The sequence below is a fragment of the Eptatretus burgeri genome, chromosome 1 (genome assembly GCF_056783735.1).
Source record: "Eptatretus burgeri isolate ZD-2024b chromosome 1, Ebu_testis_v1, whole genome shotgun sequence".
Classification (NCBI taxonomy): Eukaryota; Metazoa; Chordata; class Myxini; order Myxiniformes; family Myxinidae; genus Eptatretus; species Eptatretus burgeri.
The window spans coordinates 26,797,666-26,812,049 of NC_140961.1; the positions used below are offsets into that span (position 1 = coordinate 26,797,666).

A 14,384-nucleotide genomic window follows, 5' to 3' on the forward strand; every position below is an offset into this window, starting at 1 on the left:
CCAGTGGGCCTTCACTTTGGAATCTTTGTGAAGAGCCCACCATCCTATGCTCTCACTGCGGTACACCGAGGGATGGGCTTGGAGGAATGCGATACATGAATTATCCTGCAAGCAGGATGAGAATCACCTGTCCACAGGTGATGCTCTACCCCCTCACAGATTCCTCGCACATAGGTCTCCTTGTCCACCCTGAGCGCGTGTACAGTTTTATGCCACAACTCCCTGGACAGCTCAGCTCTGCCATTAAGCCTGGCCCTGCAACTGGTCCATGGTATCCAGTGTCCCTTGAGACAAAATTCTTCTTCACCCTCAAGTGATTTCCAAGAAATCCACAGGCAACATCAAAGATGGTGGTCTTGAAGGGACTCCGCAACTCTTCATGATTCCCCAAAGCACCCAGACCCCCCCCCCCCAAATCTGCACTCAGCCTGTTCTCAAACTCTTCAGCTACTCTCTCATCTTTGAGCTTGCCAACATCCAGCCGAGCCTGGGATGGTACCATTCTCCTGGATTTAAGCTGCAACTTCAGAGATGCTACAACAATCCTGTGTTCAGTATAGAAGAACTCAGCACTTTCGTCGACCCAGCAGTTCTGGGTCATCATCCAGGGACCATCACCAATTACATTTTCAATCTGCTTTGCCACACCACTGGCGTTGGAATACCAATCTAGCGATGAGCCTGTGGATGCTGAAACCATGATGCAGCCACCCTCAATCCATCACTTCTTGCAAAGTTAAGGAACTTCGTGCGATTCAGGTTCACAGTTCCAGACCCATGGGGACCAACACAAGTCTCTTAACCATCCCTATCAGTTCAGGTTGATGCAGTGAAATCCCCCAAGACAAGAACAGTCTCTTGCCTGAGGCTCTGATAAACCACAGACTCGAGGGTGGCATTGAATGCGTCCTTCATGATGAGATCACTCACCTCATTCAGAACATACAAGGAGACCAGAGAATCGACAACCAAGGAGTGATGAATCCTGAGTCTCAAAATACACTCGTTCACCGGCGTTTCCTCAATTATCATTGGAGTCAGTTTATTGGATACAGCCACAGCAACACCTTGGGCATGGTAACCATCAGAGCGACCAGAACAACCGGAGGTATAACCACCCATCATGATCTCACCGCTATCCAGTCTCCGAACATCAGAGAGTGCTGCAATACTGATGTTGAAACGTTTGAGTTCAGATGATAACAGACACGTGATCATCCTCACTTAGGGATAGGACATTCCAAGCATCCATCTGAAGGGACCGTATCATGTTAACCCAAGGAGACCGCCTTCAGGTGGATGACACCTCAGCATCACCTCGACACACACTACCGCAATCTGACCCTGGAAGGTTAACCCATGGTTTTCCTCCTCTCATCACAGAGTGGGATCCCGAAGGCTTTGTCCCAATTCCATCATCCGGTGAGCTCTCCTGCGAAGGGCATCTGCACAGGAGGTCCTCCCATGGAGTGGGTTCCATGGAGTATTAGAGAACTGCTCTCCCATTTGGACTGATGGATCTGTCTCATACCTTTCACTCTTAAGCTGTGGAAACCACGACCCTCAAAATCCTTGGAATCTCGGGTAATGAAGCCGACTCTCTGGGCCTGACTTTCACATCCCAGACAGGTTTGTGACCTCTCTGTCTTCTTCTGCCTCTTTTTGGTCTTGCACCCTCCGCTCTCTTCTTGCCATGTCCCAATCAGGTTTCTGTAGGTTGCAGCTTTCTTCCAGTCTCTTCATTCTCGTAAAACATCCAAAATTCAGGTTCACTTCTCATGTCCACTCATTTAATGCTGTTTTCTCTCATCTGGCCAACTCGGCCGGAGGCCAGTGGGATCTACCTTGCATCCGCCCCCCCCCCCCCCGCGACAAATTTTCACTGATACCACTGGGTTCATACATATCCCAAGTATCAGAAAAAGATGTTCCCAGAAAAATAACTCATTTTTACGATGCTGTATGAAGCTGTTTCCATGGCAACCGATCAAAAACAGATGAATCCCACAAAGATCCGCAAAATGTTAATATCTCTGTCAAATATGAACATAAAATCACGAAATTGGTGTCAAATTAAGGGTTATCCATTTTCGTATTCAAATATATTTTGTTAATGCTAATTGGCTAATTTGCATATGAATTAAATTTGACTTGAACACAATAATTCCCACAAAAATGCAAGAATTTCGATTTTCTTTCCTTAAAATTACCACATGTCAGATTTTTATCAAAAAAACATTACTTCAGTGTTGCCACATACAAGCCAGGTTGGTAAAAAAACATCACTTAAGTGTTGCCAGATACAAGCCAGGTTGGCAAGAAAACATTACTTCAGTGTTGCCAGATACAAGCCAGGTTGGTAAAAAAACATCACTTAAGTGTTGCCAGATACAAGCCAGGTTGGCAAAAAAACATTACTTCAGTGTTGCCAGATACAAGCCAGGTTGGCAAAAAAACATTACTTCAGTGTTGCCACATACAAGGCAGGTTGGTAAAAACACATTACATAAGTGTTGCCAGATACAAGCCAGGTTGGTAAAAAAAACATCACTTAAGTGTTGCCACATACAAGCCAGGTTGGTAAAAAAACATCACTTAAGTGTTGCCAGATACAAGCCAGGTTGGCAAAAAAACATTACATAAGTGTTGCCAGATACAAGCCAGGTTGGTAAAATAACATCACTTAAGTGTTGCCAGATACAAGCCAGGTTGGCAAAAAAACATTACTTCAGTGTTGCCACATACAAGGCAGGTTGGTAAAAACACATTACATAAGTGTTGCCAGATACAAGGCAGGTTGGCAAAAAAACATTACTTCAGTGTTGCCACATACAAGGCAGGTTGGTAAAAACACATTACATAAGTGTTGCCAGATACAAGCCAGGTTGGTAAAAAAAACATCACTTAAGTGTTGCCACATACAAGCCAGGTTGGTAAAAAAACATCACTTAAGTGTTGCCAGATACAAGCCAGGTTGGCAAAAAAACATTACATAAGTGTTGCCAGATACAAGCCAGGTTGGTAAAAAAAACATCACTTAAGTGTTGCCAGATACAAGCCAGGTTGGCAAAAAAACATTACTTCAGTGTTGCCACATACAAGGCAGGTTGGTAAAAACACATTACATAAGTGTTGCCAGATACAAGGCAGGTTGGCAAAAAAAACATTACTTAAGTGTTGCCAGGTACAAGCCAGGTTGGTAAAATAACATCACTTAAGTGTTGCCAGATACAAGCCAGGTTGGCAAAAAAAACATTATTTAAGTGTTGCCAGATACAAGCCAGGTTGGCAAAAAAACATTACTTAAGTGTTGCCAGACACAAGCCAGGTTGGCAAAATAACATCACTTAAGTGTTGCCAGATACAAGCCAGGTTGGTAAAAAAAAACATTACTTAAGTGTTGCCAGATTCAAGCCAGGTTGGGAAAGAACATTATTTAAGTGTTGCCACATACAAGCCAGGTTGGTAAAAAAAACATTACTTAAGTGTTGCCAGGTCCAAGCCAGGTTGGTAAAAAAAACATCACTTTAGTGTTGCCAGGTACAAGCCAGGTTGGCAAAAAAACATCACTTAAGTGTTGCCAGGTAAAAGCCAGGTTGGCAAAAAAACATTACTTAAGTGTTGCCAGGTACAAGCCAGATTGGTAAAAAAAACATCACTTAAGTTTTGCCAGATACAATCCAGGTTGGCAAAAAAACATCACTTAAGTGTTGCCAGGTAAAAGCCAGTTTGGCAAAAAAACATCACTTAAGTGTTTCCAGATTCAAGCCAGGTTGGCAAAAAAACATGACTTACGTGTTGCCAGATACAAGGCAGGTTGGCAAAAAAACATTACTTTAGTGTTACCAGGTACAAGCCAGGTTGGCAAAAAAACATGACTTACGTGTTGCCAGATACAAGCCAGGTTGGCAAAAAAACATTACTTTAGTGTTACCAGGTACAAGGCAGGTTGGCAAAAAAACATGACTTACGTGTTGCCAGATACAAGGCAGGTTGGCAAAAAAACATTACTTTAGTGTTACCAGATACAAGCCAGGTTGGCAAAAAAACATGACTTACGTGTTGCCAGATACAAGCCAGGTTGGCAAAAAAACATTACTTTAGTGTTACCACGTACAAGGCAGGTTGGCAAAAAATATATAAAAAATTTTGAATTTATTAAAGTGGGTTAATTATCAGAAAGTAAAAAGCACGATGAGTTGTTCGAAAATCCTGCGAAATCAGATTAATCAACAGAATTAATGACCTGGACCTGATATAATACATAAATGTGACTTTTGATGTGTGTTGATGTTTAAGGGAAACATAATTATTTTCTGTTTGAGTAAAAGTTGTGGAAATAATTTTAAATGCATTGATATGCTAATTAGGATCCACCATGATGAAAATTCTCATTTTCGTAAATATCTCAACTTCTGGTCCATGGAAATTTGTAAATGAGGAATCTTCACATATATTTGGAGGATCAAGGTTTAAAGTGAACATATTTCCTTTGTTGTCAGAGATGCAGAATAATGTTTGGATAGCCTAATTACATGCAAAAATGGAAACATCTGAATAAAGCAAAGTGCAAATGAGTTATTTTTCTGGGAACATCTTTTTCTGATACTAGGGATATATATGAACACTGTGGTATCAGCAAAAGTTAGTCGTGGGGTGGGGGGGGGTGCTTGGTAGGTCCCACTGGCCCCCGTCCTGAACCAACTTCCTCATTCAGTTCAATCCCATCCTTTACTTCAAGGCTTCAAGACAGAAGTTCACCACAACCTCATGTCATCCATACCCAGATCATTTCTTCTCCAACTCTCCCAAAATACACTCCTTCCTTTCCAGGTTATTATTTTTTCTCTCCCTCACCCTCCAGCTTTGTTTTTTTGTTGTTCAATTTCTCTTTCATTCCCGGTTTTCCCATCCTGTTCTTCCTGTGTTTGAACTTGTATCCAGCTTGTTTCCTCCACCACTGAATGGGGATGGAGGTTATGTTTTCATCTCTGTCCAGTTGTCTGTCTGTCTGTGAGCAGGACATCTCAAAAGATTTGCAATGGATTCGGTGGACAGGATGGGTGTGTGACAAAGACGAGTTGATTTGATTTTGGTGAAATCTGGATCCGGATCTGGATACTGCATTTTTTAAAGTAATTCTTCACCATCGACAGAGACAGGGCCAAAAACGACAAATAACATGATATCTCAAAAATTTGTGGAAACATTCGGACGATTACTTGATGAACGGTCACTTCAGGCCTCCATCAAGATGAAGAACAATTTATAAGGTGACCACAATTTACAAACAAAGAAAACTTGGTGACATCTGGCTCAACACTAAATCTTTGTACCTCCGATGGAAATGTTAAACCCCGTCGTCTGGAGATAAAAATCCTTCCGAATGGTTCAGTGTGTTTCCACCAAGAAACGTCATGGAAACCCGTGTAATGTATGGACTGAGAATGTTCTTATACCGTGAAAACCTCTCATTCCATCTCATGTGGATATGTGTACACCCTCAAACCCCCTAACTACATCGAACGATGCATCCTACTCAACCCTCTACACCGCAGGGTGCACCCCGCCCCTCCACACCACCCTTCTCCACGGGTATCACGAGTTCACATATAATCCTCATCGTGTGTTCTCATCTCTGAAGTAACGACGTGAAGACAACCGATTTTCTTTTGTGAAATACCCATTTTTAACCTGAATCCAGAAATTAAACAGGAGTGTTGTGATGTATCAGAGTCGTTTATACTGATGTGTGCGAGTTTGGGTGAACCAGGGAGTGGTTACGGGGAGTCACGTGACCCGCCCATGTTATTTAATTTCTCCAAACTTTCAAACATTCGAACTTGTGTTTTGTTTCATTTGAGTTTGGGTTTTGAGAGTTTATGAAGAACAGGAACTGAACACAAACATGAGGATAAAATAATCCGTGTGTTTAAAAAATCGGATTATTCATTGGGACCAGGCTGTTGTTGTGCTCGTAATGACGTCACAATATCGTGCAGCCGTTCATCGTGACGCACAGACGCTCATTGTGACGCACAGCCGTTCATCGTGACGCACAGCCGTTCATCGTGACGCACATCCGTTCATCGTGACGCACAGCCGTTCATTGTGACGCACAGACGTTCATCGTGACGCACAGACGTTCATCGTGACGCACAGACGTTCATTGTGACGCACAGACGTTCATTGTGACGCACAAAGCACATTCCACGACCGACTCGTTCACAGCGACAGAAACAAGTTTTCAAGCTCTCACAATGTTGACGCTGATTTGGAGAATTTGTATTTCCTTCTTCGGACTTTTTTCTTCGGGAATTGTCCAACTGGACCGAGTCCGGGAAATGTCTGTGTCCGCGAATCGGACTTGTCCCGGACGATGGGTTCTCAAGTCAAAACGGGTAAGGGGCAACCATGGGGGAGAGCATGGGTGGGGGTTCGTGGGGGTTAGTGGGGATTAGTGGGGGTTAGTGGGGGTTGCTGGGGGTTCAGAGAGAGTAGAGAATGTGAACAAAATGAACTGGAACACAGAATTACATCAAAAATATTTAATTCACAGTTTTACACTTTCTGAACTTTCACCTTTTATCTGTGACTGTTCACCTTTTACCAATGTGACGTCATGGAGATTGATTCCGGTTATGAATGGTGATCAGTAAGTCCATGGCCTCACAAAAACGTGATTGTGAAAACAAAAAACTTTTCATATTTTTTGGTCAATAAGTTTATTTCATTAATTGGGTGAAAGTGTGTTTATGATGATTTTGTGATTAATTAATTTTTGGCATATCAGAGCAAAATGATCATTGTGAAGTATGTTATATGTGGATGTGCAGGTAAGTTACCCTCTGTGATGTGCTGCTTCATCATGTGGACCATACATTGTTTCATTATCAATTCTTGGAGACAGCCTCCACTGCTCATAACACACTCAAGTCAATCATCACGTGTTTGGTTGCACATCATCTCCCAGTTCATCCATACAGTGTCATTGTCCTCATTTTACAGTTCAATTAGTGAACTGATAAACTTCATGGTTTGTTGCTTTTTGACTGTCTCGGTGAAGGATCGGAGAAAGGTAAATAGTACAGGGACCTTTTTGTCGGGCAGGATCCGCAGATGGGATCCCATTTCTTTGAAGGGACCACAAAGAGGATTACAAATGAATGAGGGACCCTTCCTCCATTTGCAATTCTCAAAAACATTGGGTAAACTCACAAGGTCCACGCTGAACCCGACGATGCCCCCTTCGGGTGAACCGAGGAGGTTACTTGGCTTGAGATTCCTTTTCTATCACTGTGATTCCACTGAGGATTTGGTGAATTTACATTTTCAAATCTCCACAGACAGTACAGCTGTGAGGTTACCAGAGCATCACAAAATCAGACTTTTAACTGTGGAAACTGAAAAGGTCTTTGATATATTAAAATTGTATAAATGTAAAATTCAAATAAACATCTCGTGATCTCATGTCGGGTCACAATCACCCCCCGTAAATCAATGATGTCAGGACTTGGTTATTGCTGAACTCGGTGTCCTGGTTCCGTGAAATGACTCCGTGAATCACAATCGGAAACATAAATCACAAAATTCTCACCGAGGAAGTTTTACAAATTAAATAAATTGTTTCACCAGGCATTCATCACCAGGTATATCCAGGTATCTAAAGGTGTGAGATTATAAAAATTATCATTTGAAGTATCTTCCGATAACTGAACCTGCACCGCCGACTGGTTAAACTTCCAAAAATCCGGGCTGACTGCAAACTTCCACTCTTGTTCCTCACTCGTCCCATCTGAGAACTGTATTTAGGAGGTTATGATTTCCCACTCTTCCCTGCAGGGTTTCAAGCCGACAGTGAACCCTTATCTCACGTCCCCCTCCCCATTTTGACCCACCATCTTCATTACCCCCATGAACCCTTCTTCGCCTCACCTGCTTATTTACAGATTGCGGTGTTCCCTTCCCTCCTCTCTCTTCTCTCCTCTTTTCCTGTTTCATTCCTTCCTTGATGTTTCCAGGAGTTGCCACGCTGCCCAAATGACAGTCGTACTCTCAATCACCTTGCTCTTCCATGAGCCTCGATCGTGTCGAGTAAAAAAAAACGATGTCCAAGACGAGTTTAACATCAAAGGCAGAAATCACAAACTGTTGAAAGATGGAGTAGGATATTGATTTATAGGGAGTTGAAATGCAGATCAGATATAAAAATGTTATTTTTGGTGTTTAATGGATAAAACCCACTTTTATCACATTTTATTTATATCCTGACACTGCTGTTCCTGTCCCTGAACTGTATACAGATCATCCGTTCCCACGAGTACCTTCACCTGGGGAATATGAAAGAACAAGCCAAGCAGCTGCAATGGATTGGCCTTACCTGGTTGGGCCTTGTGGTGATCGCAGTCATTGTGTTCATCACCGCGTGGTCTCGTGGCTGGTTCATCAAGAAGAGAAATAAAAAATGCCGCATTTCACGGTAAAGAGCGATGTGTCACATCTTTAGTTTAGGAATCTCTCATTCAGCTCGTCCTCCACCTCATCAAGGTTCTGGTCTTTCTTTGTTTCCTTCCTTTGTCCCAGTTTCTTAACCTGTCCCTCGTGCAGCAGGTCATGGGGTTTTGTTAGTGTGTGAGTGTGAATGTGAGTGTGAGTGTGTGTGTGAGTGTGAGTGTGAGTGTGAGTGTGAGTATGAGTGTGAGTGTGAGTGTGAGTGTGAGAGTGAGTGTGAATGTGAGTGTGTGTGTGTGAGTGCGAGTGCGAGTGCGAGTGTGAGTGTGAGTGTGAGTGTGAGTGTGAGTGTGATGTTAGTGTGTGTGTGTGCGAGTGCGAGTGCGAGTGTGAGTGTGAGTGTGAGTGTGAGTGAGTGTGAGTGTGTGTGTGAGTGTGAGTGTGAGTGTGAGTGTGAGTATGAGTGTGAGTGTGAGTGTGAGTGTGAGAGTGAGTGTGAATGTGAGTGTGTGTGTGTGAGTGCGAGTGCGAGTGCGAGTGTGAGTGTGAGTGTGAGTGTGAGTGTGAGTGTGATGTTAGTGTGTGTGTGTGCGAGTGCGAGTGTGAGTGTGAGTGTGAGTGTGAGTGAGTGTGAGTGTGTGTGTGAGTGTGTGAGTGTGAGTGTGAGTGTGTGTGTGAGTCTGAGAGTGAGTGTGTGTGTGAGTCTGAGAGTGTGAGTGTGAGTGTGAGTGTGTGTGTGAGTGTGAGTGTGAGAGTGTGAGTGTGAGAGTGAGTGTGAGTGAGTGTGAGTGTGTGTGTGAGTGTGAGTGTGTGAGTGTGAGAGTGAGTGTGAGTGTGTGTGAGTGTGAGTGCGAGTGTGAGTGTGAGTGTGAGTGTGAGTGAGTGCGAGTGTGAGTGTGAGTGTGAGTGTGAGTGAGTGTGAGTGTGTGTGTGAGAGTGTGAGTGTGAGTGAGTGTGAGTGTGTGTGTGAGTGTGAGTGTGAGTGTGAGTGTGAGAGTGAGTGTGAGTGTGAGAGTGTGAGTGTGAGTGTGAGAGTGTGAGTGAGAGTGTGAGTGTGAGAGTGTGAGTGTGAGTGTGAGTGTGAGTGTGAGTGTGAGAGTGTGAGTGTGAGTGTGAGTGTGAGTGTGAGTGTGAGTGTCCACGTCAGAACTTTTACCAATTGAGCTTTTGTCATCAAATCTTCAACAAACGTTGATTACACTGAATAACAAATTTCAAAAATTTTTTTTTACTGGAGATGTGTAAAGTGATTAAGACTAATTTGGGTACGCTGATTTCAAAAATCATAACCGTTTTGCTGTATCACGTCAGGATTTTCAGGAACAGAAATATTCCCATTGCCTAGAAGTCAGGATTTCAATGAAATTTACAAAAATTCATTTATTCATTTATTTCATCATGAATGCTTCAAAATTATAGAAATTACAGAAAAACTCCACTAGAATGTAATTAAAAATGCTTTAGGCATTTGGCTTTGCGTTTGTGCTGCTCTGTGTCAGTTTCACGATGCAGGAACCAGCAGAAATCGCCCATCATGTTCGGGTTGTGCCGCCCTTGGTAACGCGTCTCCATGAGTGAAATCTCTTGGTGGAATCGCTCGCCGTGCTCGTCCGAGACTGCTCCCAAGTTGTCAGGGAAGAAGTTCAGGTGCTGGTGTAGGAAATGGATTTTCAGGGACATCCTGGAGCCAAGTTTCCTGAAGGACTCCAGCAGCTGCTGCACTATTTCTTCATAGTTGTCCGCGCGCTCGTTCCCCAAGAAGTTGTCCGTCACAGCTTTGAAGCTCTTTGGGGTTTAGAGTTGTCGGAAAAGTTTCGTCCTTCATAATCTGTCGGATTTGCGGTCCAACAAAGACACCAGCCTTGATCTTGGCCTCCGACAAGGTGTTGCCAAACTTTTCCTTGAGGTATAAAAACCCACGCCCATTCAGATCCATTGCCCGTACAAAACTTTTCATCAAGCCGAGCTTTATGTGGAGTGGTGGAAGGAAAACCTTGGCTGGGTCGACAAGGGCGACATGCTTCACGTTGTGTCGACCAGGTACATGCTCTTTTCGCTCTTCCCAATCTTTCTTCGTCCAGTGATTCTTGTCGTCTCTGCTATCCCAGAGACAAAGGAAGCACATGTATTTCGTGTAGCCTGACTGCAGCCCTAACAACAGCGCCACCACTTTCAAGTCTCCGCAGATGTGCCAGTTGAAGTCATTGTACTTGATGGAATCAAGCAGCTGCCGCATAGTCTCATAGGTCTCTGTCATGCCGAACGCGTGAGCCAGTGGGACTGATGGTTTCTCGTTGCCATTGTGGAGCAAAACAGCCTTCAAGCTGTTCTTCCCCGAGTCGATGAAGAGGCGCCAGTCTGCAGGATCGTGATCACACCCAAGTTCTTTCAACAGACCGTTGATGTCACTGCAGAATGTCATCGTGTCTTCCATCTGAAAGAACTCAGCCATGTCTCTGTGACGTGCTCTGAACAAGGATATCTTGGTGTTAGGTTCAAGTAGATTCCACTGCTGCAGCCTTGATCCAAGCAGCTCTGCCTTCGCCTTTGACAGCGAGAGATCTCTTACAAGATCATTTAAGTCTCCCTGGTTCAGAAGGTGTGATTCTTGAGTGTCGGGTTCAAAAGGTTCATCATCACCATCCTCTTCACCACTGCTTACAGCTATGTTCTGATCAGCTGGAGGTGTTGGAATGGGGTTCTCGTCATCATGAGGCACAGGTTTACGAGCAGAGACGCAGTCAGCGTACTTGATGTGACCTTTATTCTTCTTGTTGAAGCCGGCGATGCTTGTGCAGCAGAAATAACAATCATCATGATGATTCTGCGGCTCACGCCATATCATGGGCACCGCAAATGGCATGCTCGCGCGCTTGCCCACCAACCACTGAGTCAAGGTTGTGTGACAGCTTGTGCAGCAGATGTCTGGTGCCCAGCTCTGTTCTTGGTCCCCCACCTTACACCCGAAGTAGTGAAAGTAGGTGGCCTTCATTTTCACTGATGTAGATATACTTCGCTGTTGATCTTTTTTGGTATACCGACCACAGACATAACAGAAGTTGTCAGGATGATTGGTACAGGAACGCCTACTCATCTTTATCTGAAAGAAAGAAATATAACACAAGTTAACAACAATTGTACGAAATAGACATGTTAAAGACATATGTAAATTTCATTGAAATCCTGACTTCTAGGCAATGGGAATATTTCTGTTCCTGAAAATCCTGACGTGATACAGCAAAACGGTTATGATTTTTGAAATCAGCGTACCCAAATTAGTCTAAATCACTTTACACATCTCCAGTAAAAAATTTTTGTTGTTCAGTGTTATGAGAATATTAACACAAATTAATAAATCATATAAATATATATTCACACACAGTTAATATTTTCGACCTGTTTTTTTGTTTTAGTTTATTTTGAGGACGGAACAAAGCGGATGCGGACGGCTTTGTGTTTTGAGATGCTTTCTCGTTGTCTTATTGTTCTTTCTGAAGTCGCCATTCTTCTTGGTCTAGTCTCATTCAGGACATGTTCTCTTTTGTAGAAGTTACAGGATGATGAAAGAACAGCTGCGAGATGTGAACATCAACCTGATCAGCCACCTGGAGCACCAAGAGATGGATCAACAGCAGCACCAGGCAGAGCAAATAAAACTACATCAGCTTCTTGCCGAGCGAGAGCAAGTAAACTCTGAAAAATTTGCAATTATTACCAAAGAAAATCGAGAATTGAAAGAAATTCTCCAAAACCTAAATATGAATCTGCTACAAGTACAAGAAGTGGCACATCAACAACAACAGCAAAATGAGGAACATAAAATGAAGGAGCAGCAGTTTCACGGGAAGCAAGAGGAAACCAACAAACAATGTGAAAACCTTGCTCGTGCAAACAAAGAACTGAACGAGGAGGTCCAGCAGCTGAAGAGCAAGCTGGTACTTCTTGAGGAACAACAGAAACAGGAAGATCATGAAAATGTCCAGGAACACAATTTGAACATGGAGGAGAGTCTCCACAACAACTCTCCAGGAGCCTTACGGCACGGTGTGGACACTCCAAGTAATGAAGGTCTCCGTTGTAGACCGGTAAATATCACTCATTCTACATAATCATCGTGTGTGTGTGTGTGTGTGTGTGTGTGTGTGTGTGTGTGTGTGTGTGTGTGTGTGTGTGTGTGTGTGTGTGTGTGTGTGTGTGTGTGTGTGTGTGTGTGTGTGTGTGTGTGTGTGTGTGTGTGTGTGTGTGTGTGTGTGTGTGGGTGTGTGTGTGTGTGTGTGTGTGTGTGTGTGTGTGTGTGTGTGTGTGTGTGTGTGTGTGTGTGTGTGTGTGTGTGTGTGTGTGTGTGGTTTCATGTTTGGGTAAATTTAAAATCCCTTTCTTGAGCAATGCATGAAGTTCCAAGTGAAATCACAACTTTGACAAACACACAAACTCGGATTTCACAACTAAAAATCTCAAGCTTTCTAATCCTCAAAACTTTCAAAACTTTTCTTTGTCACTCAGACCTTGACTTCTGTTGTTTCTCTCCCTCAGGATGTTCTCAAACAGTTTCACACTTTACTGAGCAAAATGACCCAAGATAACTTTCACCATCTTCTTCCAATGACCATGGCTCTCAACATCACGTGCAGACATTTTGAGAGCGTGGTTCAGATGGTCCTCTCTCAAGCTGTTTTCACGCCCAAACATTCAGTGGTCTATGCAAGTTTATGCCAACACCTCAACAAAGTGAGGAGCTTTAAACATTGATGGAGGTCACATATTGGAACATCCTGGACTTATTGTACACTTTAACTATTTTTAACATTCTTATAACCTTGTACCCACCATGTCACCACCCTGCTTTGTCTTTCACAGATTGAAGTACCAATGGCGGACACACCTGGAACGTTTGAGCCCTTTCAGCAAATTCTCCTCAAACAGTGTGAGGAGAAGTATTCCAAGAGTCTCGCTGGAATCAGTTGCACATGCGACATCAAGAGCGTTGAAGCCTCCAGTTTGGTGAACTTGGGAAAATGGGTGAAAATTTCAAAATTGTCCAAAAATGGGAATTTTGATCTGACTTTACTGACGTTGTCTTTGAACATTTGTTTTTATCCAGGTGAACGAGGATGAACTGAACACCCTCTTGAAATTCAGGAAATGCTCCCTGGGAATCATCCGTTTCATTGGGGAGCTCTATAAGCTGGGTGTGGTCACCAACAACATCATCGTGCATATTCTTCTCGAGTTGTTCAGAGATGGAAGAAACCAATCTGTGGAATACATCTGTTGCCTTTTGAATACCGTTGGCAAGAAACTTACTTCCAACGTGACGGATGTCGTGGTAATACTATACTCTGATCCATGACAGACATGTTCAATTCCAAATGGGATTTTCATTAAGATCCATCACACAGGTTTTCATGTCGATAACTTGCAAATTATTTTTGTTCCTCAACAGATGGATGAATATTTCCACCAAATGGAGTCGATTGTGAGAGAAGGAACGTTGTCGGCTCGCATTCTGTTGATATTGCAACGATTTATATTTCACCGCAAGGTAAATACCTCACTCTACATTTTCTAACCACAATAACCTGCCACAGACATCTGCAGACAGTATATCATCTATCCGTGTCAACCCATGTCTGATATGTCTTTCCTGAAACAGCGCAACTGGGTTCCATTGAGACAGTGAAGATTGCTGAACACCATCTGATAAACAAGGGACCTGAACAGGTCCATCAGCACGGTGGAAGACGGACATGATTGTGGACTGTATGGTCTCGTAAACCAACACAACCTCGAGGCCCGCCACCTCACCTTCACAGGTTGTCTGAACTGCTTCCAAATTCAGTCTCAACTCACCTTAATTAATCACCTGAGCTGAGTCTAGTTTCTGTCATTGTGGAAGATCGTTGATCGTGACATTCTTCACTCCACCTGTCAAT

General features: G+C 43.4%; 1 protein-coding gene across 1 annotated transcript in view; it reads left to right on the forward strand.

Annotated features, from left to right (window-relative positions):
• LOC147034075 (uncharacterized) overlaps window positions 1–13,200 on the forward strand; it is a 15,333-nt gene extending 2,133 nt beyond the window's left edge. Inside the window, exons 2-4 of the mRNA XM_085849140.1 lie at window positions 8,304–8,479; window positions 11,999–12,536; window positions 12,985–13,200. Of these exons, the coding sequence (XP_085705266.1) occupies window positions 8,304–8,479; window positions 11,999–12,536; window positions 12,985–13,200 (930 nt within the window). The remainder of the gene's footprint in view (window positions 1–8,303; window positions 8,480–11,998; window positions 12,537–12,984) is intronic.
• The last annotated feature ends 1,184 nt before the right edge of the window (window positions 13,201–14,384 follow it).